The sequence below is a fragment of the Pipistrellus kuhlii genome, unplaced genomic scaffold (assembly GCF_014108245.1).
Source record: "Pipistrellus kuhlii isolate mPipKuh1 unplaced genomic scaffold, mPipKuh1.p scaffold_m20_p_9, whole genome shotgun sequence".
Lineage (NCBI taxonomy): Eukaryota > Metazoa > Chordata > Mammalia > Chiroptera > Vespertilionidae > Pipistrellus > Pipistrellus kuhlii.
Window position 1 is genome coordinate 34517249 of NW_023425595.1, and position 23734 is coordinate 34540982.

Sequence of the window (23734 nt, forward strand, 5' to 3'; positions counted from 1 at the left end):
ATCTGCCTGCCTTCCCTCAGGCCACGGGGAGACAGGGAGAGAGTCACGGGCCTGTCCCAGACATTAACCAAGGCTGTTATGAAGCTAATGGAGAAGATCGAATATGAAATTGTGTGCCTTCCCCACACTGCACTGGGGTAAACAATGCATAAAAAAAATGCAGGGGAGGGAAAAAGACTAAAATGTCCAGGCAATGGAAAAGGTTTGTCCTCTCTAGCTTTTTCCTTGTCCCACACATTTCCTGAGAACCGTGTTTGTAAAATATTTTTGAATGCTTAAACTTGTAATTATATAAGCAATGCAGGAATACGTTCTCATTACATTAAAAAAAAAAAAAAAAAAATGGAGACAGGGCATCAAGGCCAGTCTCCTTTGGCCAGTCTGGCCCCAGGCCCCACAGAGACAGTGCTTTGAATGGATACTGAAATGTGGGATCACACTGTCATAAGGTAGGCATATTTTCTAAAAATATTTTTTTGTATTGATTTCAGAGAGGAAGAGAGAGGGAGAGAGAGATTAAAAACATCAGTGATGACAGAGAATCACGGATAGGCTGCCTCCTGCACGCCCCACACTAGAGATTGAGCCCCCAACCCGGGCATGTGCCCTGACCAAGAATCAAACCATGCCAAAGCCGGTTTGGCTCAATGGATAGAGCGTCGGCCTGTGGACTGAAGGGTCCCGGGTTCGATTTCGGTCAAGGGCATGTGCCTTGGCTGCGGGCACATCCCCAATAAGGGGTGTGCAAGAGGCAGCTGGTCGATGTTTCTCTCTCATCGATGTTTCTAGCTCTCTGTCCCTTTTCCTTCCTCTCTGTAAAAATCAATAAAATATATTTTAAGAAATAAATTTAAAAAGGAAAGAAAGAAAGAAGCATGGAGATGTAAAGTAAAGCATAGGGGATGTAGTCAATAATATTGTAATAACTATGTATGATGTGAGATGAGTACTAGACTTATTAAAAAAAAAAAAAAAAAAAAAAAAAATAAAACAATGACTTTTTGGTTCATAGGTTGATGCTCAACAGCATTGAGCCACGCCAGCCAGGCTTGCTTGTTCTTCTCAGATTCCTGCATGGGGGTGCAGCTATCTCTAGGCTATCTTTTGTTTTCATTTCCTTTGGATATATACCCAGAAGTGGAATTGCTGGATCGTCTGGTAGTCCTATTTTTAATTTTTTGAGGAAGCTCCATATTATTTTCCATTGTAGCTGCACCGGTCTGCATTCCCACCAACAGTGCAAAAGGGTTCCGTTTTCTCCACATCCTCAATAACACGTATTATCTCTTGTCTCTTTGGTGATAGTCATCCTAACTGATGTGAGATGCCATCTCATCGCAGTGTGATCTGTGTTTCCCTGATGATTAGGGATGTCTTTTCATGTATCTTTTCATGTATCTGTTAGCCATTTGGACACCGTCTTTGGAAAAAAATGTTATGACTAAGGCTGAATAAATTCAGTATTCTTTTTCATTTAAAATTAATTAAAAAATTTACTCAAGCCCTGGCTGGTTTGGCTCAGTGGATAGAGCATCAGCCTCAGGATAGATCGGTCCCGGGTTCAATTCTGGTCAAGGGAACATGCCTGGGTTGTGGGCTGGATCCCCATTAGGGAAGGCGCAAGAGGCAGCCAATCAATGATTCTCTCTCATCATTGATGTTTCTATCTCTCTTTCCCTCTCCCTTCCTCTCTGAAATCAATAAAGATATATTTTTTAAAACAAACAAACAAACAAATAAATAAATATCAATATACATGCACACCCTTCAGCATTCAGAAAAGATAGTCAGTGAAAAGCCAGCTGTTTTCCCATGTCTGAAGTGCAGCTCAGCCACACCCCTCCCCCACAATCCTCCTCTGAAAGCAGCTGCTGGCGTCTCCCTCCAGAGATATTCAGTGAACACATACGTCCTCACATAGATAGCCTTTCTCTTTAGCGTTTACACAAATCAGAATATTTCCACACTGGTCTGTACTTTGCTCTTTTTTTAAATCTGGAAAGTGGTTCATCTCACTGTACATAGAGCCATGCTATTCTTGCTCATGACGTCATAGCATCCCATCTGATGTGATGGGTTTATTTAAATTTGTTTTAAACAGTTCTGCGGTATTGGACATTTTGGCGGCTCTCATGCTACAATGATTTTTTTAAATATATTTTATTGACTTTTTACAGAGAGGAAGAGAGAGGGATAGAGAGTTAGAAACATCGATGAGAGAGAATCATCGATCAGCTGCCTCTTGCACATCCCCCACTGGGGATGTGTCCGCAACTAAGATACATGCCCTTGATCAGAGTCAAACCCGGGACCTTTCAGTCCGCAGGCCAATGCTCTATCCACTGAGCCAAACCGGTTTCAGCTACAATGAATTTTTTTACACATAGATCATTTCTCACGTAGGGGAATATGTTTATAGGTAATCCCCTAAAAGTGGAATTGCTGGGTGAAAGGGCAAGTATATTTAAAGAGTTTCAGATTGGCCGAAACTGGTTTGGCTCAGTGGAGAGGGTGTCGGCCTGCAGACTGGAAAGTCCCAGGTTCGATTCCAGTCAAGGGCATGTACCTTGGTTGCTGGCACATCCCCAGTGGGGGGTGTGCAAGAGACAGCTGATCGATGATTCTCTCTCATCGATATTTCTAACTCTCTATCTCTCTCTCTTCCTCTCTGTAAAAAAAAATAAAATATATATATATATTTTTAAAAATAAATAAAGAGTTTCAGATTGTACCCAAATTGCTTTCCACATCAATTCACTGATTAATTCATTGCACAATTGTAAAGAAATTATTTTTAATTCAGAGAAACTATGCTTATAAAGGACCTACTTCGTGTCAGGAACTTTATACATATATTGCCAAAAACACATGGCATCCTTGAGGCACGGGGAATTAAGCCTTGTATGTAAGGAGCCCACAAAGCAGGCGGCAGAGCTAGAAACCAAGCCATGGCCTGCCAGGCTCCCTCCCCAAGGCCTGGGAATGGGACTCGTCACCGGGCAGGAAGCTGACAGCGTGGTATGAGGAACCAGATTCCAGCATATCTCAGGGCGATGTCACATGACAGGTGACAAGAGGCCTGAGCCAGGGGCCTGGGAACACGGGCCCAAAGCTGAAGATGGGAAGGAGTGGGGTTGGATGGAGGCAAGGGCTTTACAGAGGTGAGAGCTTTGAAGGTGAGGCCCAGGGTTGAAGGAATAGATTTTGCTGGTGAAAAATAGAAAAGGGTGGCCCACGCCCAGACACAGGAGCCAGACTGTCTAGCATTGAATCTTTCTTCTGCCACTGCCAAGATGTGTGATCCGTCTCGTCTAAAAATTACAGAATCTAATTCATAAAGCTGTTATGGAAATTAAATGTGTCAAAGCATAGTTTTAAAAAGAAAAAGGCACCTGTCACCTTGCAAGCATTCACTAGCATTAGCCATTTGCTAGAGAATAACTAAATTGATTTCAATTGGTAATCTTTTTTAAAAATTATTTTTTTCATAGAAGAAAGGAGAAGGAGAGATAGGTAGAAATATCAACAATGAGAGAGAATCATCAATCTCTAAATGGTTAGGGGGTGATCATGCTCGCAGACAGAAGCAGTTTGAGGCAATCAGGAAAGCAGGCAGGCGAGCAGTTGGGAGCCAGCAGTCCTGGATTGTGAGAGGGATGTCCGGCTGCCTGTTTAGGCCCAATCCTTTGGCGATCAGGCCTAAACAGGCAGTCAGACATCCCTTGAGGGATCCCAGATTGGAGAGGGTGCAGGCTGGACTGAGGGACACACCCCCTACCCCCAGCCCCTTGCACAAACTTAGTGCACCGGGCCTCTAGTGGGGTAAATTAAAAAAAATGATTAAAATGAACTCCACCTGTTGTGAGTTTTTTTCTTTCATAAGTGGCTACTGGAACACTTAAACTTACGTATGTGGCTCACGTTTTATATTTCTGTTAGACAGCTTGGATCCATAATCTTCCTACGGGTACCTGCCTCCCTTCCTCGCAAGGTGAAGCTGCAGCCCACGGTGAAGGCTGGTGAGACAGATGGGCTCTCTGCCTGCTTTTTCCTGAGGGCTCAGTGGACCACCTGACCAAGGCTGTGTTTCCCATGATCAGTCTGGGCCCGCTGTGCTCTGCCGCCCTCTAGCGGCCTCTCTTCCAAGCTGCCCTGCTCTTCAGAGACATCCCATCTTCCTGATGAGAAGGGCCTGGACTTGGTATCCTGAAACACTTCGTGGACCCCCAACCATTTAACCCACTCACTGTCTTGCCTTGATGTTAGTTCATTCAAATTCTCTTTGCAGAAAGAATTTAAGAAATGTCCTGGTCCCTAGTTACCGTCGTCTCACCAGGTCTCAATACAATTAAGATGGAGGCATCTTACAGTTGTCTTCACTTCTCCAGCGGTGGCATCTTGTTGGTGGAACATTATCAGTAACATCCGGAAAACAATATTATCTTACCCTTTACATTCATGGATGTTAATAAGTAATTATACATAAGAGGCCAGACTTTCGGTCTTAGAAGACAGTTTCCTTTTGTTGGTAAAACAAGTTAAGAGTGTGGTACATGGGTTAAACTGTGTTGTGGTTCAGACCCCTGTTGATGAGTAAACACGGGGTAATGGAAAGAAATTAAATCTCAACGGGTCACTGACCAGGGAAAACACCCAGCTGGTTCAGGATCTTCCTGGAAAACCAGCCAGCTAAACCAAACCCGCGTTACCTCAGCCAACCAGGGCAAGGAGGGTGGACAGGGATGAGGTCGTGGGGTTCTCGGGATCATCCAGAAGGCATGAAGACATTCCCCAGCTTGTGCGGAATGGGAATATATAAGCTCAAGGAGAAAATGAAACGATGTAAAATGTGCAACTGTTCAAGAAAAAAACCTTGTTTTTGTATTTTTTTAAATGGATAATTGTGGGTATCAAGTCACTGTGGCATTTATATTCTTACGGAGAAGACATTTATCAGAGTGACTAACCGCTTTATTCTACAGTGTTGACATTGCGATAATGCTGGAAAACAGAGTCTTTGCAAGTTTATTTACACATGGTGAAAAGTACCTACCGATGTTAATGTTCTATAGAATTCAGACTGCACAAAGGGGAGCCACACCCTGCTGGTTCTTGTAAGGAGAATGTGAGCACAAAACGTTGAAGACCAGGCCCTGGGCTGTATACCCGAGAGTGGAATTGCTGGGTTTGGGAAAACACACAATCAACATTCCTCAAGGACAGCAAACCTTCCCAAGCCTCTCTGCTAATTTACATTTTCCCCAGCAGTGGGGCTGTGTTTCATTGCTCTGAATCCTCCCCCAGAGCTCAGTGATGGTGGGGACCTACATCATCCATGAGGCAGACATCCCTGCTGTCTCTCTGCAGAAGCACAAGGCTATACGCAGAGGTTACTTAGAGCCTGTGGGATCCAGGGCAAGTCTGGCCAGTCTCTCCCAATCCAGATTGGCCAGACCCCAGCAGCAAGCTAACTGGTGGGGGCATCTGCCCCCCTGGTGGTCAGTGCACATCATAGCAACTGGTTGAACTGTTGAATGGAAGAACTAGTTAGATGGTTCTAATGGCTTCTCTCTACAAAAGCCCGAAGCACTCATCTCTAAGAAAGAGCCCTCCCTGCTCAGTACCCCAGGCCTGGACCCTGCCCGTTGGGCAGTGGTGGCTGCATGCCAGCCCTGGCTCTTACCCATTCCTTTTGTCTCCAAGCTAACCAGCTGCCTGTTTACATGGCCTTGCTCTGGGCAGGAAGCTGGGCAGTTGGTAGCACTGGCTTGTTACTATTTTATTCGGGAGGCCCCCTCAGTAGAATGACAGTAAATTCAGTCCTTCCTGTGTGGGTTTCCCTGGTCCAGTCCTGGGAAGCTGGCCTCCCACCTCTTGCCTCGTGTTTCTATGTGGGACACCCCTCTCCCCAGCCATGTCTGTCCCACATTCTCAGTGTCTGGAATGGAGTCACCAAAGATGCCCACATGGCTAGCTGACCCATTGAAGGAGCAGGGAGTGCTGGCTGGGGAGAGCCGCAGTCCCACCCCTTTCTGAGAAAGAGGAGGATCAGGCCTGTAGTTGCCACCAGAGAGGGAAGCATGCCCTGTTTGGGGAGAGCCAGTTTAGGAAAGGAGGAATTTCCGCGTTCTAAAATTAAACTAGACAAACTTACTGTCTGGGTACTGCACTGGGTTTCCACCCTCCCTCCAGATGGGCTCAGCGGCAGACACCCCAGGAATGATCCAGCTGGCGTTTCTCACCTGCACCCTCCCACACAGACTCAGCTCTCCCTGCCTAATCCTCACTAGCCCTGGGCCGGGCCTTGTTCCAGTTCTGGGCCCCGTCTCTTCAAATCAGACCCCGATCCCACACTCCTGGGGGATGCCTGATGGTTTGGGACTTCCTAGGCCTTTTTCTCTCCCTTGGCACATCTTTCTGCTTCAGCAGCCAGATCTCTGGCCCAATTATTCCCACATCATTCCTTTAAGGAAGCTTTCTCTGCCCAATACATCTTATAGTAGTACTAGAGGCCCAGTGCACGGTCCCCCAATGGGGTTCCTCGGCCTGGCCTGCAGGATTGGGCTGAAACCGGCTCTCTGACATTCTGAGGGGTCCTGGATTGCGAGAGGGCACAGGTCAGGCCAAGGGACCACAGGAGGGATCCAGAGCAAGTCCGGCCAGTCTCACCCAGTCCGGATTGGCCAGACCCCAGCAGCAAGCTAACTGGTGGGAGCATCTGCCCTCTGGTGGTCAGTGCACATCATAGCAACTGTTTGAACTGTTGAATGGTTAGACACTTAGCATATTAGGCTTGTTATATAGGATGGTTCTTTTGCTTGTAGTCAAATTGTGCTCTGTGTGTGTGTGTGTGTGTGTGTGTGTCCATTTGTAAAGAGCAGAGGTAAGAGCCCAGGTATTAGTGTTGGGTAGTTCTTGGTGAGGTGACTCACCCTAACCCAAAACACTGAAGATTAATATAAACCTAAATTCCAGGATGTTTATTTGCACTAAAGAGCAATGATTATCTGACCCATTTTACTAATACTTTCCCTGAGCTGGGTGCTTTAAAGATAACATTTATTGATTTTTTACAGAAAGGAAGGGAGAAGAATAGAGAGTTAAAAACATTGACCAGCTGCCTCCTGCACACCCCCCACTGGGGATGTGCCCGAAACCAAAATACATGCCTTTGACCGGAATTGAACATGGGAGCTTTCAGTCCGCAAGCCGACGCTCTATCCACTGAGCCAAACCGGTTTCGGCTAAAGATAACATTTAATCAAACAATCCTATGAAGTTGTCAACAAAAGAAATGTCCAACCCTGTAGAGGATTTTTATAAGACTTTATTTAAGTCAAAATTGATAATTGCCAGGGAGCAGGATCTAAAATGCTCCATGTCGAAACCGGTTTGGCTCAGTGAATAGAGCGTCAGCCTGCAGACTGAAAGGTCCCAGGTTCGATTCCGGTTAAGGTCATGTACCTTGGTTGCCGGCATATCCCCAGTAGGGGGTGTGCAGGAGGTAGATGTTTCTCTCTCATCTATGTTTCTAACTCTCTATCTCTCTCCCTTCTCTGTAAAAAATCAATAAAATATATTTTAAAAAAATAATAAATAAATAAAATGCTCCAGAAGATAAGTTTGCAGTTCATTTTATGCATTTGTAATTAAGGAGGAAATTTAAGGAAGATCACATGAAGGAGGGGGGGAAGCAAGGCAGGACTGGATAACAGGGCCATTAACAAGTTTATGCGTTCTCTTATAAGTGGTGCTTTCCAGGGCTATTATTTCTGACATTTCGATGGTGTGTTATCCTTGGTGCACAAGATCAAGAACAGGGCTGGGGGGAGAGGGGGGCAATGGTAAGATATGTACACATATACAGTACTATCTTGATAAAAAATGAAAAAATAAAGAAAAGAAACACAGGGCTGGATTAAAACCTTTCACTGAATAAGTTATAGGCCTGGGTATGCCGACCCACCATGCCTTGCCCAGTTAGAGATTTATGATTTATTATAACACTTATTTTGAGTTAATAATTTCTCCACGTCCCAGATGAAGAATCTGAGGCTCAGAAGGTTAAGTGACTTGCCTGAGATCACAAAACTTGTCAGTGGCCGCACTGGGATAGGAGACAAACTGAGCTGGCTCCCCATTTCCCCACTGCCCCACCCCCGGCCAAGCTGTCTGCTCCTTTGGCACCTCCTGGTGTGGCCCCAGCACCCTCCGGGGCACTTCTGCATTGTGGGGACCCCCTTTGTGTGACACTGCAGGTGCACGCTCATTCATCAAGGGTTTCTTGCTGCCTAAAGAGAGAACTGGAAACATGTGGCCCAATATATCTACTTGCTTATTTGTCCTTTTCAATATTTCTTATTAATGTACTTTATTTTTTAATATATTTTATATTTTTAATTTTTAATCTTATTTTTAGATTATGGAGAGTGGGCTTCTTCCTAAAGTGTTCAGCCCATTCATTCTGCCTGATGAGTCCGTTGGTCTGGCAAACACTTAAATCTCTTCTGAGGCCCAACTCAAGGACCGGAGCTCTGTGACACCTTTTCCAAAACCCTGCCCTCCCCAGGCTCTCTTTTCCCTATCACAACATGACCCTTACCACACTTATTCACTTATCTGTATTCCCGATCCTCGCCCTCAGATCTGAGCTGATCTGATCAGATCAGATCTGAGGTCAGGAGCTGAATCAGATTAATCTGTGTACCCAGGGCCTGGCATAGCCAGTGGGCCCAAGCAATACAGTGAATGCTGCCCTGGCCAGGTAACAGGAAGCTCAATTGGTTAGGGTGTGGTGCTGCTACACCAAAGTGGCAGGTTGGATCCCTGATCAGGGCATATACAAGGAACCAATGAATGCATAAATGAGTGAAACAACAAATCAATGTCTCTCTCTCTCCCCCTCCCCCCTTCCTATTTTTCTCTAAATATCAATTATAAAAAACATGGCAGTTGATTGTTGTTTCTTTCTCTCTTTAAAATCAATAAAACATATCCTTGGGTGAGGATGATATATATATATAAAATCTTGAATGCTAATTGAACATTTGCTATGTTCCAGATGCTTTACTATGTGCTAAGCACTCTGCCTGCATTAATTCATTTACTAGTAATCTTGTTACTGGTGAGTTTTTATTCTTGTCTCCTGATATAAAAGAATTTAAACCAGGGACACTGGCAAAAGCAAAGACAGATTTGTTGAGGCTCCGCAGAGGGCAAGAACACCAAGATAGCCAAAACCGGTTTGGCTCAGTAGATAGAGCATCAGCGTTCGGACTGAAAGGTCCCAGGTTCGATTCTGGTCAAGGGCATGTACCTTGGTTGCGGGCACATCCCCAGTAAGGAGTGCGCAAGAGGCAGCTAATCGATGATTCTCTCTCATCAATGTTTCTAACTCTATCACTCTCTCTTCCTCTCTGTAAAATAAATAAATAAATAAATAAATAAATAAATAAATAAATATTAAAAAGAACACTGAGATAAGTCCCAGGTTCTGCATGCCAGACGTGGGTCTTAGGTGTTTTATTGCTTGGGAACACAGGTTGCTGCGGTTAACCAATCAGGGTGTAGGTTAACAGGCTCTTTGCTTTTTTGGAACACTGATGTCTAGGTGTACATCAGTGAAGTGAAGCTTTCTGGGATTGTGCAGCACTTATTATGGGATACAGGAAGGGACTTTCCCAGGTATTAAGTTTGTCTCTATGGTTTGTGGCTTTAGATCTGGAAAACAAACTTGTCAGGTTAGTTCCTGGACCATTGTTTTTGTGTTTATTTATTTTATTTTTTTTTTGGTTGTTGTTGTTTTTGTTGTTCGGATGAGCAAATAGAATTTTTTTTTATATGCAGTGTGGTAATTTTATTTTCAAAACAGAGAAATCAGATTTTTGCAGTAAAAACGCACACAAATATTTCTATTATTATGTACTATACAGCAATCATTTTTTTTATAAATTTGATTCATCTTAAATCTCATCCACTTACATTGATGTACCTGTTTACTGAGTATAGTCTGCTTAATACGTGTTGTGCTATATGCTCAGAATGTAAAAATATATACAATGCTTAGGGTATATGAATTTTGGGGCACAAACCTGGACCATTGTTTTATAGCTACCTGCTGATAACTGCCCAGTTCTGGCAGGGCTTGACTCAATGGATCAATTTTGGGGAACATTTTATTCCACCTGTTTCAATCTCACAGCCATCCCATGGGGTGGGTTGATTCATATTGACATCCCATTGTACAAATTAGAAAATTCTTGCAGCAATAACCCAAAAAGGTCACATGGCCAGTAGACAACCCGACCAGGCTGTCTGGCTCAAGTCTGCGACCTTTTTTCATTCAGCAAAACTTTCCCAACCATTGTTCAGTGTAGGAAAGTTTTGCTGAATGAAAAAACCTGGAGTTTCTTAAAATCACCTTTCTTTTTAAAAATATATTTTATTGATTTTTTATAGATTTTTTTTTTTTTTTTTTTTTTTTTTTTTTTTTTACAGAGAGGAAGGGAGAGGGATAGAGAGCCAGAAACATCAATGAGAGAGACACATTGATCAACTGCCTCCTGCACACTCCCCACAGGCAAGCCCTTGACCGGAATCAAACCTGGAACCCTTGAGTCCGCCGGCCGACACTCTAGCCACTGAGCCAAACCAGTTAGGGCTTGAAAGCACCTTTGACTGGCCCCAAAGGCCAGGTTTTAAGTCCATACATCAGTCCATTGTGTTGCCACCCAGGCTGTTTGTTCAGAAAAACCCAAACAAGGTTAAATGGTTGCTCTCACCGAGTTCACCTCTACTCGCCGCTGGACCACATGGGCCTCAGTTTACAAAGAAGGAAGGGCCTGTGTATGTGGAAGAGGAGGCTGTGGCGGTCTCACTGGCCTGGCTCCAGGGCTCCAGAAAGAATTCTGAGTCCGCACACTAGTTTTCCTTCACCCAGGACTAGGAGCTGACTCAGGAACTCAGTTTTGCAATTTCCAGGGTTCCAGGCAGACAGGGAACAAGACTGGTCCCACTCCTCTTAAACTTTCTTTTGTTCAATAATATGCCTTTAAACAGTAACTCAGTGCCCTCTGTCTGCCAAATCTCATGGAAACAAAGAGAGGTAAAGCACCTTTGACTTCTGGGTGGGAAATGACAGTAGCACTGCCCAACAGAAAGATAAGCTACATATGAAATTCTCAATTTTCCGGTTGCCACATGGGGAAAAAAAAAAAAAAAATATATATATATATATATATATATATATATATATATATATATATATATATATCCCTAGCCATTTTTGCTCAGTGAATAGAACATTAGCCTGTAGACTGAAGGGTCCCGGGTTCAATTCTGGTCAAGGGCATCTACCGTGGTTGCAGGCTCCTCCCTAGCCTTAGTCTGGGCTCATGCAGCAGGCAACCAATCTCACATTGATGTTTCTCTGTCTTTCCCTCTCTCTTCCACTTTCCATAAAAATCAACGGGAAAATATCCTTGGGTGAGGATTAAGAAAAGGAAAAAAATTTCAAAGAAAAAGAATTAGGTGAACATAATATAATACTATATTTTATTTAACTCATTTTATATCTAAAATGCTATTGTTTTAACATGTAATCAATACAAAAATTATTGAGATATTCCTTTTTTTCACTTTGAAATCTGGTTTGTTTACACATAGAACAATTCCCCCCTTAGACTAGCCACCTTTCAGGTATTCAGTAGCCCTGTGAAACCAGTGGCTTCCTTATCAGATGGAGATTTATAGTCTGGTTAAGAAAATAACTTTTCTTTATCCTGAGCTTTCAAAAGAAAGGATTAAGGGATTTGGTGTTAGAGGTTGAGCCAATTCACATTGTTTCACAAGTGGTCACATGATCAGAAATGAGGTCCTTGCTTTTTTTTTTTTTTTAACTAATTTTCAGTTTTACAAAGAATGTATGAATTTTTTTTATTATAAAAAAAAAATGTTGAGCCCTGACGAGTTTAGCTCAGTGGATAGACCCATGGACTGAGGGTCCCAGGTTCACTTCAGTCAAGGGCAAGTATCTTAGTTGCAGGCTGATCCCCAGTAGGGGGCGTGCAGGAGGCAGCTGATTGGTGTTTCTCCCTCATGGGAGTTTCTAACTCTATCCCTTTCCCTTCCTCTCTGATAAAAATCAATAAAAATGTATTTTTCTTTTAAGTTGAGCAATAAAACAGATTACCCCTGAATCTTCCTCCAAACTACTCCACTCCCAGAAGTAAGTTTGGTTAGCTCTCAGTTGGCTATTTATCCTTATATGCATTTATACGGATATGTTTTATTTTCTTTATTTTCTTGTACATCAATATTATACAGTTTATATTGTTCTGAAACGAGGTTTTGTCACATAGTAATATTTCTTTATTTTTTAAAAAAATATATATTTTTTATTGATTTCAGAGAGAAAGGGTGAAGGAGAGAGAGACAGAAACATCAGTGATCAGAGAGAATCATTGATTGGCTGCCTCTTGCATGCCCCCGCGGAGGCCCCCCCCCCCCCCCCCCCCCCCCCCCCCGCACACACACACACTGGGGAATCAAGCCTGCAACTCAAGCATGTACCCTAACCGTGAATTAAACCGTGACCTCCTCGTTCATAGGTTGATGGTCAACCACTGAGCCACGCTGGTCAGGCCATAATGATATTTTTCTTTCTTTCTTTCTTTCTTTCTTTCTTTCTTTCTTTCTTTCTTTCTCTCTTTTCTTTTAAAAAATAATTGAGACAAAAGCTTGAAAGTCTTTTTTAAAAGTATATATATATATATATATTATTGATTTCAATATATATATATTATTGATTTCAAAGAAGAAGGGAGAGGGAGACAGAAACATCAATGATGAGAGAGAATCATTGATTGGCTGCCTCCTGCATGCCCCCTACTGGGGATGGAGCCTGCAACCCAGGCATGTGCCTTTGACTGGAATCAAACCCAGGACCCTTCAGTCCACAAGCCGATGCTCTACCCACTGAGCCAAGCCAGCTAGGGCCATCGTGATATTTCTTGATGCTCTTTTCATGTGTGTACATACAGTCACATCATTCTTTTTTAATCACTACACAATATTCCATAACCACTTCTCTGCTGAGGGACTGTGGAGCTGTTCTTCACTTATTTTTTCACTATTCCTAACAGTGCTATAACACGCATTCTTGCATTCAACTCTACATGTATTTGTGCAGGTGTTTTTCTGGAGTAGATAAAAACGAATGCATTTGCTGGGCCAAAGGGAATCTATCCTGTTTCTCTGAAAATAAGACAGTGTCTTATATTAATTTTTGCTCCCAAAGATGCGCTAGGTCTTATTTTCAGGGGATGTCTTATTTTTCCATGAAGAAGAATACGGTACACATTTATTGTTACATGAAAATAAAGGAAATGTATTACCTGTATACGGTACGGTAGTATGGTAGTTGTCAACACAAACCAGACAAACTGTGAATCCTACAGTATCAAGAATTTACTCATTTATTCAATGACAATCATGTCATCATCTTCTGGAACATCATCATAACAATCCAATTCCTGAATTTCCTTGTGAATTTCTTGTGACTCCATTTCTTTCAGAATCAGTGGACCAAATCTCTCATGTTTAGCCTAGGGGGGGCCTTATTTTCGGGGGATGCCTTATATTTCACTCAGAAGGAAACCTGTAAGTAGGTCTTATTTTCGGAGGATGTCTTATTTTCTGGGAAACACGATATATCTTAAGTTATGGTTACCATCAAGCTGCCCTCAAAAAAAAAAAAAAAAAATCCCAGTTCGCATTCACCTACAGTGTGAGGATGCTTGTTTACTCAGCCCCTAGGTCTTATTTTTATTGTAAGTAGGGATATTTGAAGTATGAGTCCTAAAACATTAATACAAAAGCAGTAGAAAGAAATTTTTAAAATTTTGTTCTACAACTAAGGGCGACGAGGAGACTCACAACCCTGCCCATAGTTAACATTAGGGATGGGGAAGAAAAGGGCCTGAATTTAAAATCAGGAGATTCTAAACTATTTTCGGTTACTCTTTGAAATCATATATGAATTGCTTAAGTGTTGCAATGAACATTTTTGCTATATCAAAATTTTTGCTATATCAAAATTGATGCCCAGGTTTCTGACTCCAGTGGTGGATGCTTGGTGACTCCTCACTGAGATGAGGAATCCAGAGACAGGTTTTTTTCTTCACCTGTCATCTTCCTCTGCTCTTTACTTTCTTCTTCAAGTGCTGTGGTCTGTTAATTCACTGGTACCAGGCTGCTAACATCTCAACCTTGATGACTCTGACGACCTGACTTTGCTATGCCCTCACTTGGGATGTGGGAGAGAATCCTGTAGTCAGAGTACTTCCTCATTCAGATATGCCCCTTGTCTTCCCACAGTGCTTACTATAATCTTTGTCGAATCAGAACCTCCTCCTCATCCTCGGCAGCCAACCTCCCTCCTAACTTATTGCCCCCAAAATAGATTGTACAGTTAAGAACTACCTCTCACCTATCCTGTAGCTGTCTGTTTCCTTGGCCAGCCTCCTCTTTTCCCCTCCCTGCTCAAGAAAGAGACCCTCTTTTTCCCCAAGGTAGGCCTCCCCTGTGTGTTTTAGTTCAAGTTTAGTTCTGTTCCTTAAGACCTTGTTTTAGCAATCAAGCTCTCCCTTTCAGGTGACACCCTCCTTTCTTGGCCCTTTCCTTCCCCATCCCTAATGTTAAATATGGGCAGGGTTGTGACTCTCCTCGCTGCCCTTAGTTGTAGAACAAAATTTTAAAAGTTGAAAGAATTTTGCAGTGCACAATCACATATGAATTACTTAAGTGTTGCAATGAACTCTGTTGCTTTGAGTTATAATTGTAATTTTCATCTCTGAGCCTCATGTTGTTTATTTTTAAATTACAATAAGCTCCCCTGCAATTCCCAAGTTCTGATTCATCTGCGCTCTTTCCTGTTTCCTCCTGTAGCTGTCACCATTCTTCTGGACGCCTTCCTTAACATAAAAACTACATTTCCCAGGAGCGCCCACGGGCGTCAACGTCGCGCAGCACTTCGTCGTAGTTCCGCGCTCTTTATACCCACTTCCGCCGGTGAGCTACTTCCTTTCTCTGCGGCAACGCACGGCGGCAAGATGGCGGTGCAAATTTCCAAGAAGAGGAAGGTGAGATTCTGGGCTTTGGGCCCTGGGGATTGCAGCGTCGTGGGGGTCAGGGTCTTTTCGAGGTGCCGTGGTGGGACCCGCAGCTCGTGCCTTGCCCCGGGAAGCGGCTTGGGCCGCGAGACATCCCCGCGGGCCGCGGATGGCGGTGGATTGAGTGCGGGGCCCGAGCCAGGCGAGCGCAGTGTGGCGGGGAAAGGGGGACGATTTCTGCCGGTTCCGGGCGGAGAGGAGAGATGAGCACTGGGCTGCTCTCCTCTCCCGGGAAAGGCGCTTGTGAGCCTTTCTTGGTCCACAAATGAAACTTAGCGAACGTGTGGAATTTTGTGAGAGTGGGAGCCGAGCCAGTCGCTTCAGATCTTCACACCGTGGCTTTGGGAAGGGGTGTCTTGCCTTCTTACTAGTCGTGTCTGGGTGCAGCCTTCTGACCCTAAAAACTTCAGCTGGACAGGCTGCTGGCAGTTTGCAGTGTTTCCCAAAGTGTGGTACGCGTACCCCCGGGGGTACGGGAAGAGTTTGGTGGGGGTACGCGTTGCACCGGAGTTTGGTGGGGATATGCACTGCACCGTGCTTAGCTGCGCCTAATTCTACGTTCTCATGAGTACGAGGGGTACTCAGCGTTACGAAAATTATAGAAGGGGTACACTTATGTCAAAAGTTTGGGAAACTGCAAGTAAAAGCAGTGGGCTAAGGGAGGGAGGGAACCTCGGAGGAACTATATATGTATGTTTGTATGTATGTGTATATACATATATCTCCACGTTAAAACGAAATCCACACGCTATTTTGAATTGCAAACGTGGCTGGGTTGCCTCTGACGGTACAAGCTGTCCCTGCAGTGCCCTGGGCGCTCAATCCCTCACTTGCGTGGGGTCCCAGGTGTGCTGAATGAATGAGTTGTAAACGTGCCATTTAGAGCAGTTTTTTGTTGGGCTTATGTCCGTGTAAAGGACGGTCTTGAAAACCCTTCTATGAAGAGACGATGACGAGTCTGACTGGAGGTGTTGTTGTCCAGGGGCCCCTACTCCATGCCGCGTTCTGCGGCGCAGTGTTAAGGGCCTGGGGTCAAAGGCACCACCGGGAGATGACCAAGAGGCATTTGTCTGAGAAGGGTTGTTGGGACAAGGCTCATACGATTGATGAGGGGGCCATTGGTTGGACGGGTTGAGTTTGGGCGAGGGTTGCATGGGCTGAAAGACCAGGCGGGGAAAGTGAACCTGTGCCCATGTCCTAACTTTGAATTTTACTTTTGAATTTTAGTTTGTTGCTGATGGCATCTTCAAAGCCGAACTAAACGAGTTTCTGACCCGGGAGCTGGCTGAAGATGGCTACTCCGGGGTTGAGGTCCGAGTTACACCAAACAGGACAGAAATTATTATTCTGGCCACCAGGTAAAAAACTCATTTATGTTGCATAGATTAAGATGGTTTGGTCTGGAAGCTTAAGGGGATAACCAGTAAGTTTGGCCTTAGGGAATGCAATCATTGGTTTTTGTGAACTGCGATTTTAAATCTAACTAGTTCCTGTCACCCACACTTTATACTTGCTTATGTCTGATGAATGAGGTTTTACTACTACAGTAGATTGCAAGATTTGAGGTTGCATGTGGAATTTTATGAGCCATGAATTGTCGCTTTTTGCGTTTCCCCAGGACACAGAATGTTCTTGGTGAGAAGGGCCGGCGCATCCGGGAATTGACTGCTGTGGTTCAGAAGAGGTTCGGCTTCCCTGAGGGCAGTGTAGAGGTGAGTGATCTGGCTTATTCCGTGGTTACTGTGGCTCTGGAAATGGCTCTTAGGGTGGTACTTCTAAAAACCCTTATCTCACTGAAGACTTGGTTTATTCATGATCACTGAATATTACAGATGGGTTGGTATTTTGTTGAAGTTCTCATAATAAGTAGTAAGCTTAATTTTGTAGGCCTGTTCTGCTCAATTCTGGTGGTTAAGGAATTTACATCCACCTTGATTGGTAATGATGCATATGATGGGTTGGGTGCCCCATCTGTCTCCTTGGTATGGCTGTAGGAAGAGCTAGGGATGAGAGGACAATGAGGAATGGTTTAGTTCCTGTCACTGAGCGTGTGCTAGGTGTGGGGAGTGGAAGTACTTTGGTACTAAGGGATGCTGTAGTGATATATATTGTTTGTTTCTTTCTTAAAGCTTTATGCTGAAAAGGTGGCCACAAGAGGTCTGTGTGCCATTGCCCAAGCGGAGTCTCTGCGTTACAAACTCCTGGGGGGCCTTGCTGTGCGGAGGTGAGTTTCCCCCTTTTATGGATCAGAATATGGTTTGTTTGCCATTTTGTTAATTCAGCAAATGAATTCTCTCATGGCAGGATATTTCTAATCCATGTCCTTGTTTTGTGTTTTTTGTTTTTTATATATATTTTTTATTGATCTGCTGCCTCCTGCATGCCTCCTGCTGGGGATCAAGCCTGAAACCCAGACATGGGCCCTTGACCAGAATAACTTGGAGTCCGAAGGCTGTCTGAGCCAAACCATCTAGGGCCCAATGTCCTTGTTGAACTGGCAGTATGGCAGGAAAGACTAATAAAGAAGCAAGTCTTTTTGTTTGTTTTTTAAATATATTTTTAAATTGATTTTAGAGAGGGGGAGAGGGAGATAGAAACATCAATGACGAGAGAGAATAATTGATTGCCATGCACACCACCCACTAGGCATCAGTCCAAAATCTAGGCAATATGCCATGACCAGGAATTGAATCGTGACCTCTGGTTCATGGGTTGATGTTCAACCACTGAGCCATGCTGGCTGGGCAATAAGTAGATTTTTAAAGGAGTGATGAGTGATACGGAGAACTGTTCTGAATGCCTGGAGAGTAAAACAAAAATAGAACTTGGAGGGAAGGTTAGGCTTCCTGTTGAAGTCATTCAGTTCCAGCATGAGTTAATTCTTCTGGGGTCCAGGAGATAAGACTGCAGATGGAGGAGAGCTTACAACCTAGTCATTTGTCTTTGTGAGCTGTACATGGATAGTACTGTGATGGACTGTAAAGGGCATGAGGTGATTGGGCTGGCCCTGCAGCCGAGCCCCAGGAAGTTTTCCAGCAGAGGAAGGACACAGGGTCTACGCTGCCTGCAGGTTGATGTTGGGATGGGTAGGAAAGGCTATAGGCAAGGACATGTAGAAGACCTCCCACCTGGTTTGAATGCCAGATCTACCACTTAAAAAGGGATTCTCAAAAGTTGGTCCCTGGGTCATCATCTGAGTACTCGTTTGAAAGAGTTCTGTCTCCACCTAGACCCACTGACTTGGGAAGTGGGAGTGTAGCCCAGCTATGCTGTCTTAACAAGCCTTCCAGGTGACTTTTGCATGCATTGAAGTTTGACTGGGAAGTGCTGAGACCAGAGCAACTTATTGAACTTCTCAGACCCTTGGGTCTTCTGTCTAAATGGGTATCATTGTACCACCACTTTTTTTGTGAAGATTAAATAAGATCATATGAAAGGGTCTGGGCCATGGTGGTTGGTCTTGCTCTTTACTACCTCCAATTATTATCTTCCCGGATGTAAACTAATAAGGTGGTGGGAGGGGGGCCTGCATGGTATTTTTTTAATACCATTCGCTGTCAATTATATAGACTTACATATGCTTTTCCAGTGTGCTGATAGTCAAGGCAGCTAGGATGCTAAACTGATAGGGTTTAGCATCCTATCAGTTCTGAATTCTGGAGGTTGAGGAATGTTTCAGTAAACCATTGGGGGGTCACTTAGTGATTGGGTACTTCTGGTTTCTTACTGATTGCTTGCCTTAGTTGGCAGAGATGGACTGGACTGGAAAGGTTTGCTTCAGAATGATGGAGGTGGTGGGTGTCAACTTGATAATCATGATATTGAGTGTGGGCCTCAATTTTTTATTTATTTTTTTAATCTTGTGGGTCTCAACTTTGGTTGTGTACATAGGATCACCTGGGGTTTCTTTTATTTATTTTTAAAGTAGAGGCCTGGTGCACGAAATTTGTGCATGGGCAGTGTCCCTAGGTTTGGCTCACGATCAGGGCCAATCAGGTTCCCCACCGCCTCCTTCCCTCGCTTCCTCAGCACCCGGCCATGTTCCATGCTGCCCCCTGGTGGTCAGCACACATCATCATAGGGGTGGTAGAACTCCCAAGGGGACACTTTGCATATTAGCCTTTTATATACATAGATACTTGTTACTGAACTTTACCACTCCCAGCTCCCCCAGATTGCCAGCTTAATTAACCTGGTATAGGGCCTAGGTGCAGGGTGGGGTGTGGGGCGGGGGTGGAGGGGTGTTCCTTTAAAGGGATATTGACAATGGGGAAGACTAGTAAGTCCTACATGTTTTTTAAACATGGGTTGGGATTGAGTGATTCTGTCTTGGGTGATAACACAAATGAATATCTGTCTCTCGTTTCCCCATAGGGCCTGCTATGGTGTGCTTCGGTTCATCATGGAGAGTGGCGCCAAAGGCTGTGAGGTTGTGGTGTCTGGGAAACTCCGAGGACAGAGGGCTAAATCCATGAAGTTTGTTGATGGTCTGATGATCCACAGTGGGGACCCTGTTAACTACTATGTTGACACTGCGGTGCGCCATGTGCTGCTCAGGCAAGGTGAGCCGTTGGTACCTCTTAGGACAAAGGGTCTTAGTGGATAGGTGTGGTTTTCCACGCACACCTCAGCGTGTTAGTACTCCTTGGGCTTATTGATTAGCTGCACTGAATTGGAAGAAGTGAAGTGTTGATATCAGATCCAAGAGTTGGTTTGTCCTTGTGTCAGCCACCTGTGTACCCTTCAGTGATGACACGATGACGAGTCAGAAAGGTCACATCCTGCTCTTGGTCCTTGTCGGTGCCATGTTCTGTGGCACTGCATGGGTTCCTTTTGCAAACGTGTCCTATTCATTGGTTGATTAGAGGCATTTGTCTGAGAAGGGACCAGGACCGGGGATGCTGAGTAACTTACTGTTCTCTGCCTCTGCCCTGTCCTGTTGTGTGTGGGGGACGGTAATACCACAGGCAGGTCCTAACCGTGGTCCTAACTATCCTTCAGGTGTGCTGGGCATCAAAGTGAAGATCATGCTTCCTTGGGACCCAAGTGGTAAGATAGGTCCTAAGAAGCCCCTGCCTGACCATGTGAGCATTGTGGAACCCAAAGATGAGATACTGCCCACCACCCCCATCTCGGAACAGAAGGGTGGGAAGCCAGAGCCGCCCGCCATGCCCCAGCCAGTACCCACAGCATAACAGGTATGTCTCTAGCAGCCTCTTGGGCGGAATAGGACCCTGTTCCTCTGTCTCCCTTCTCCTTGTTTTGCACCCTGTGGTAAGCATTTGGTGAATAATAATTGGAGTGCACTTAATTTACATGGAAGAATGCTGGTTAAATCCAGAGGCCTTTTAATTTTAACCCAGGATTCTTTTGGGAGGGTTTGAAGTTGGTCTCTTAAATTCCTGATTACTACAGGAATTTCCCTCTAATGCCCTTATTTACTCAAAAATTTCAAGGCACTCTTGCTAGTCATTAGCTATTATCCTTCAGCAATCCCCTTAAAAAGAACCCCTGGTGTTTTTTTCCCCTAAAAGTTCTGTGTGTTTATTAGTCTTCATGCAAACCCTAAGTGGGAGTGTATACCCATTGGTAAATGAAAGAACCCGATACTCAGCTGAAATTTCTGTTCTTACTGTTGTGCTTTATTTGGTTTTAGGGTCTCCTTGGCAGCTGGATCTGGAGTCTGGATGTTCTATAAAGATCTTTAATAAAATCTTTTTAAAAGATGCATGGCCTGACAGACTGTACATCCAGTATTCAGACTGAGGATCATGTCACCTCATCAAAGCATTACTTGGTTGGTTTTTAGAGCTGCTTGGCTCACGATTCTCCTGTGCTTTCACTGAAGAAATCCTTTTGGTTTTGCCTGTACTGTGAGACAAGGGCCAGAAAAGGAGGACTCAAGCAGAGCTAACCAGAGCTATTATATATCCTGTTGGGGGAAGTGACACAGGTCTGACAGCACCTTGGTTAACTCATCTGTTAGGGTTAGGTTTAGAAGAGGGGTAATATTTAAGACTGTTTTTTTCCTAGTGCATAAAGAAATCTACATTGCATATAGAAAATAAATATATTGGTCATTATATTTGGGGTTATACTAGGCTCTGGGTGCTGTGCTTAACATACTTTTTAATTTAATCCTCAACATCTCTAAAGTGTAACTGGTTTTGGCAGGGCCTGAATTCTTAATCGATACCTCTAGATTTCTTTGGTATCTTAAAAGATGACAACCAATACTTAGGGCAATGTAATAAGGAAACTGAAAGATGATGTAATAGTGATTTATTTCATTGCATCTTTTAGGCAGTACCATCATTTCCTTTTTTTTTTTTTTTTACCATCTTAGTCTTGTTTGACATAGTTGGGAATAATTGATGAGTAATATAATTTCTATTATGAAATACTTTCTCAAGATACAGAAAAACTAAGTTCACCAAGATCTCATAATGTATTTTAGATTTATGCAAGAATCCAACTATTTCATATGATTGTAAGAAAGAATGAATTTATCCTAGTTTTAAAAAAAGTAAATTTCTCCATTGTGCCTTGGAAGCCCACTAAAAAAGAGCAGTCATAAAATACTAATCCTTAAAAATAATTAGAACTGCTTGGGAAGAAAACTAAAAACTGAATTTGGCTCCAGTGGCTTCTGATGGTGTACCAGAGATAAGTCTTTGTTCTGGCACATTGCATGGCCCGGGGGCCAAGCTCAGGGCTCATGCTCTGATCTTGTCTGGCTGCAGGGGGTAGTGGGGATGGGGAAGCAGTAGATTGGGAGCCAGGGAGACATTCCACAGAAGGACCAGTTAGACTGAGACCAAAATATTAGGTGTAACTAGTATTCCTAAGAAATTCGGGTATATGGGGTGCCACCTTTTGCTTGTGTTCCTGTGAGCTTCGCTCACTAGGGACATGAATAATGTCTCCATTCAAGGAGGTCCCTAAGGACAGGAACAAAATTCTGTCAGATGGGATTTTCCTCAGTGGACATACTACTTGATTTTTTATAGAGAATGCAGAATTATATATATATATATATATATATATATATATATATATATATGTATGTATGTATATTTAATATTTATTTTTTTTATTGATTGTTTACAGAGGAAGAGAGATAGAAACATCGATGAGAGAGAATCATGGATCAGCTGCCTCTTGCACACCCCCTACTGTGCCCGCAACCAAGGTACATGCCCTTGACAGTCCGCAGGCCGACAGTCTATTCACGGAGCCAAACCGCTTTCGGCTGTATCTCCTACTTCTAAACAACTGTTTTGCTTCATTTGTATGTGCAACACCCGTATTCTCAGATTAGCAGAGGTTGGATGTGGCTGCATGGAGAGAGCAGGTTTTGAAGATAGCTGGATGCAGGCTGGAATCTTGGCTCTGCCACCACTTTTCAGCTCAGTGACTTTAGTAAGCAAGTCACTTACAACTGAGTCTGTTTCCTCATTTGTAAACATGGGGTAGGCACTAGTACCAACTCATAGGCATGCGAGGTAGAAAATAACAAATCCTTAGATTTACTGTAGTCAATGGGAGAACCTTGTTCTGGGCACCGGGGGACACAGATGGAGCTGACGCCTTTCCTGCCTCAAAGGGCATCCCTTGGGTGTGTCGGGAGGCAGAGACCTGGCCATACGTCAGGCGGCAGAACTGGGACAGATAAGGGACAGGAGTGGTAAACGGGGTGGAGGGTATCAGGTCTGCCCGAGCGGACAGCAGGAAGGAGCAGCACATCATGAAAGGGCATAGGGAACGCGCACGGTCGTTGTGGGGAGAGTGGTGCAGTCTGCTTGACACACTGGAAGTGACCAGCCCAGGTGAGGGAGAGCGTGCCCAGGATTTGCCCCTGTCATTTCCACTTGGGCATTTGACGGGGCAGGCAAATAATACAGTGCTTTCTTTGTCCTGGATGTTGCCCGTGGGGTGGGGGCAGGCGGGCTCTGAGGAACTGGGCCTCCCTTATTCCCCCTTCCCCTCTGCCATTATCAGCCTGTCCAGATGGTCCCAGGCTCCCTAATCACGGATAATCAGAAGGTAGGAGCTCAGCTGTGACCTGGGCCTTTGTGCTGGGCTGTAAAGGGCCAGCCCCAGCTGGAAAGATCTCCCAGACAGGGCCCTGGGGCTTTGGAAGGTGGGAGGGGCGTGGGGCTGGTCCTGTGCTAAAGGACTTGCAGAAGCCGTGATAGATTTTTAAAAGGCAATCTGGGTGCAAATGAGGGGAGCCCAGATGGGGTCTGTCTAGGTCCTCCGTCCTCTGGGCCTTAGAAACAGGCACAGGACCTGCACCACGAGGCCTCGGCCTCACGATTCCCTTTCTGGCATCATTCATTCCCTCATCACCCCTTCCTATCCAGCAGTTCTGTGTTGCTTTTTCTAGAGCCCCAGGCTGACCCAGGGGCTCGGGCACACCAGAGGTTTGTGCCCCTTTTAATGCTTGGGATGTTTGAGGTCCAGGTGCAGCCTGGCTGGGGTCTCAAAGGCCTGTGGCTCTGCCACCCATCACGCAGCTGCAAGCCTCGGACCCCAAGGCCATTTGGGTTTCTGTTTCTGTT

General features: G+C 44.5%; 1 protein-coding gene and 2 non-coding genes across 3 annotated transcripts; all 3 read left to right on the forward strand.

The window, feature by feature from the left end:
- The first annotated feature begins 15011 nt into the window (after positions 1–15011).
- RPS3 (ribosomal protein S3) lies at positions 15012–20898 on the forward strand. Its single transcript, XM_036426232.2, has 7 exons — positions 15012–15140; positions 16398–16528; positions 16789–16882; positions 17300–17394; positions 19545–19732; positions 20172–20368; positions 20827–20898. Exons 1-6 carry the CDS (start codon positions 15111–15113, stop codon positions 20363–20365), a joined length of 732 nt encoding a protein of 243 aa, XP_036282125.1. The 5' UTR covers positions 15012–15110; the 3' UTR covers positions 20366–20368; positions 20827–20898.
- Positions 16104–16249, forward strand: LOC118713825. The gene has a single exon (XR_004986388.1). It is a non-coding gene; the product is annotated as a small nucleolar RNA SNORD15 (small nucleolar RNA).
- LOC118713824 lies at positions 19912–20054 on the forward strand. Its single transcript, XR_004986387.1, has one exon. It is a non-coding gene; the product is annotated as a small nucleolar RNA SNORD15 (small nucleolar RNA).
- Positions 20899–23734: the final 2836 nt, after the last annotated feature.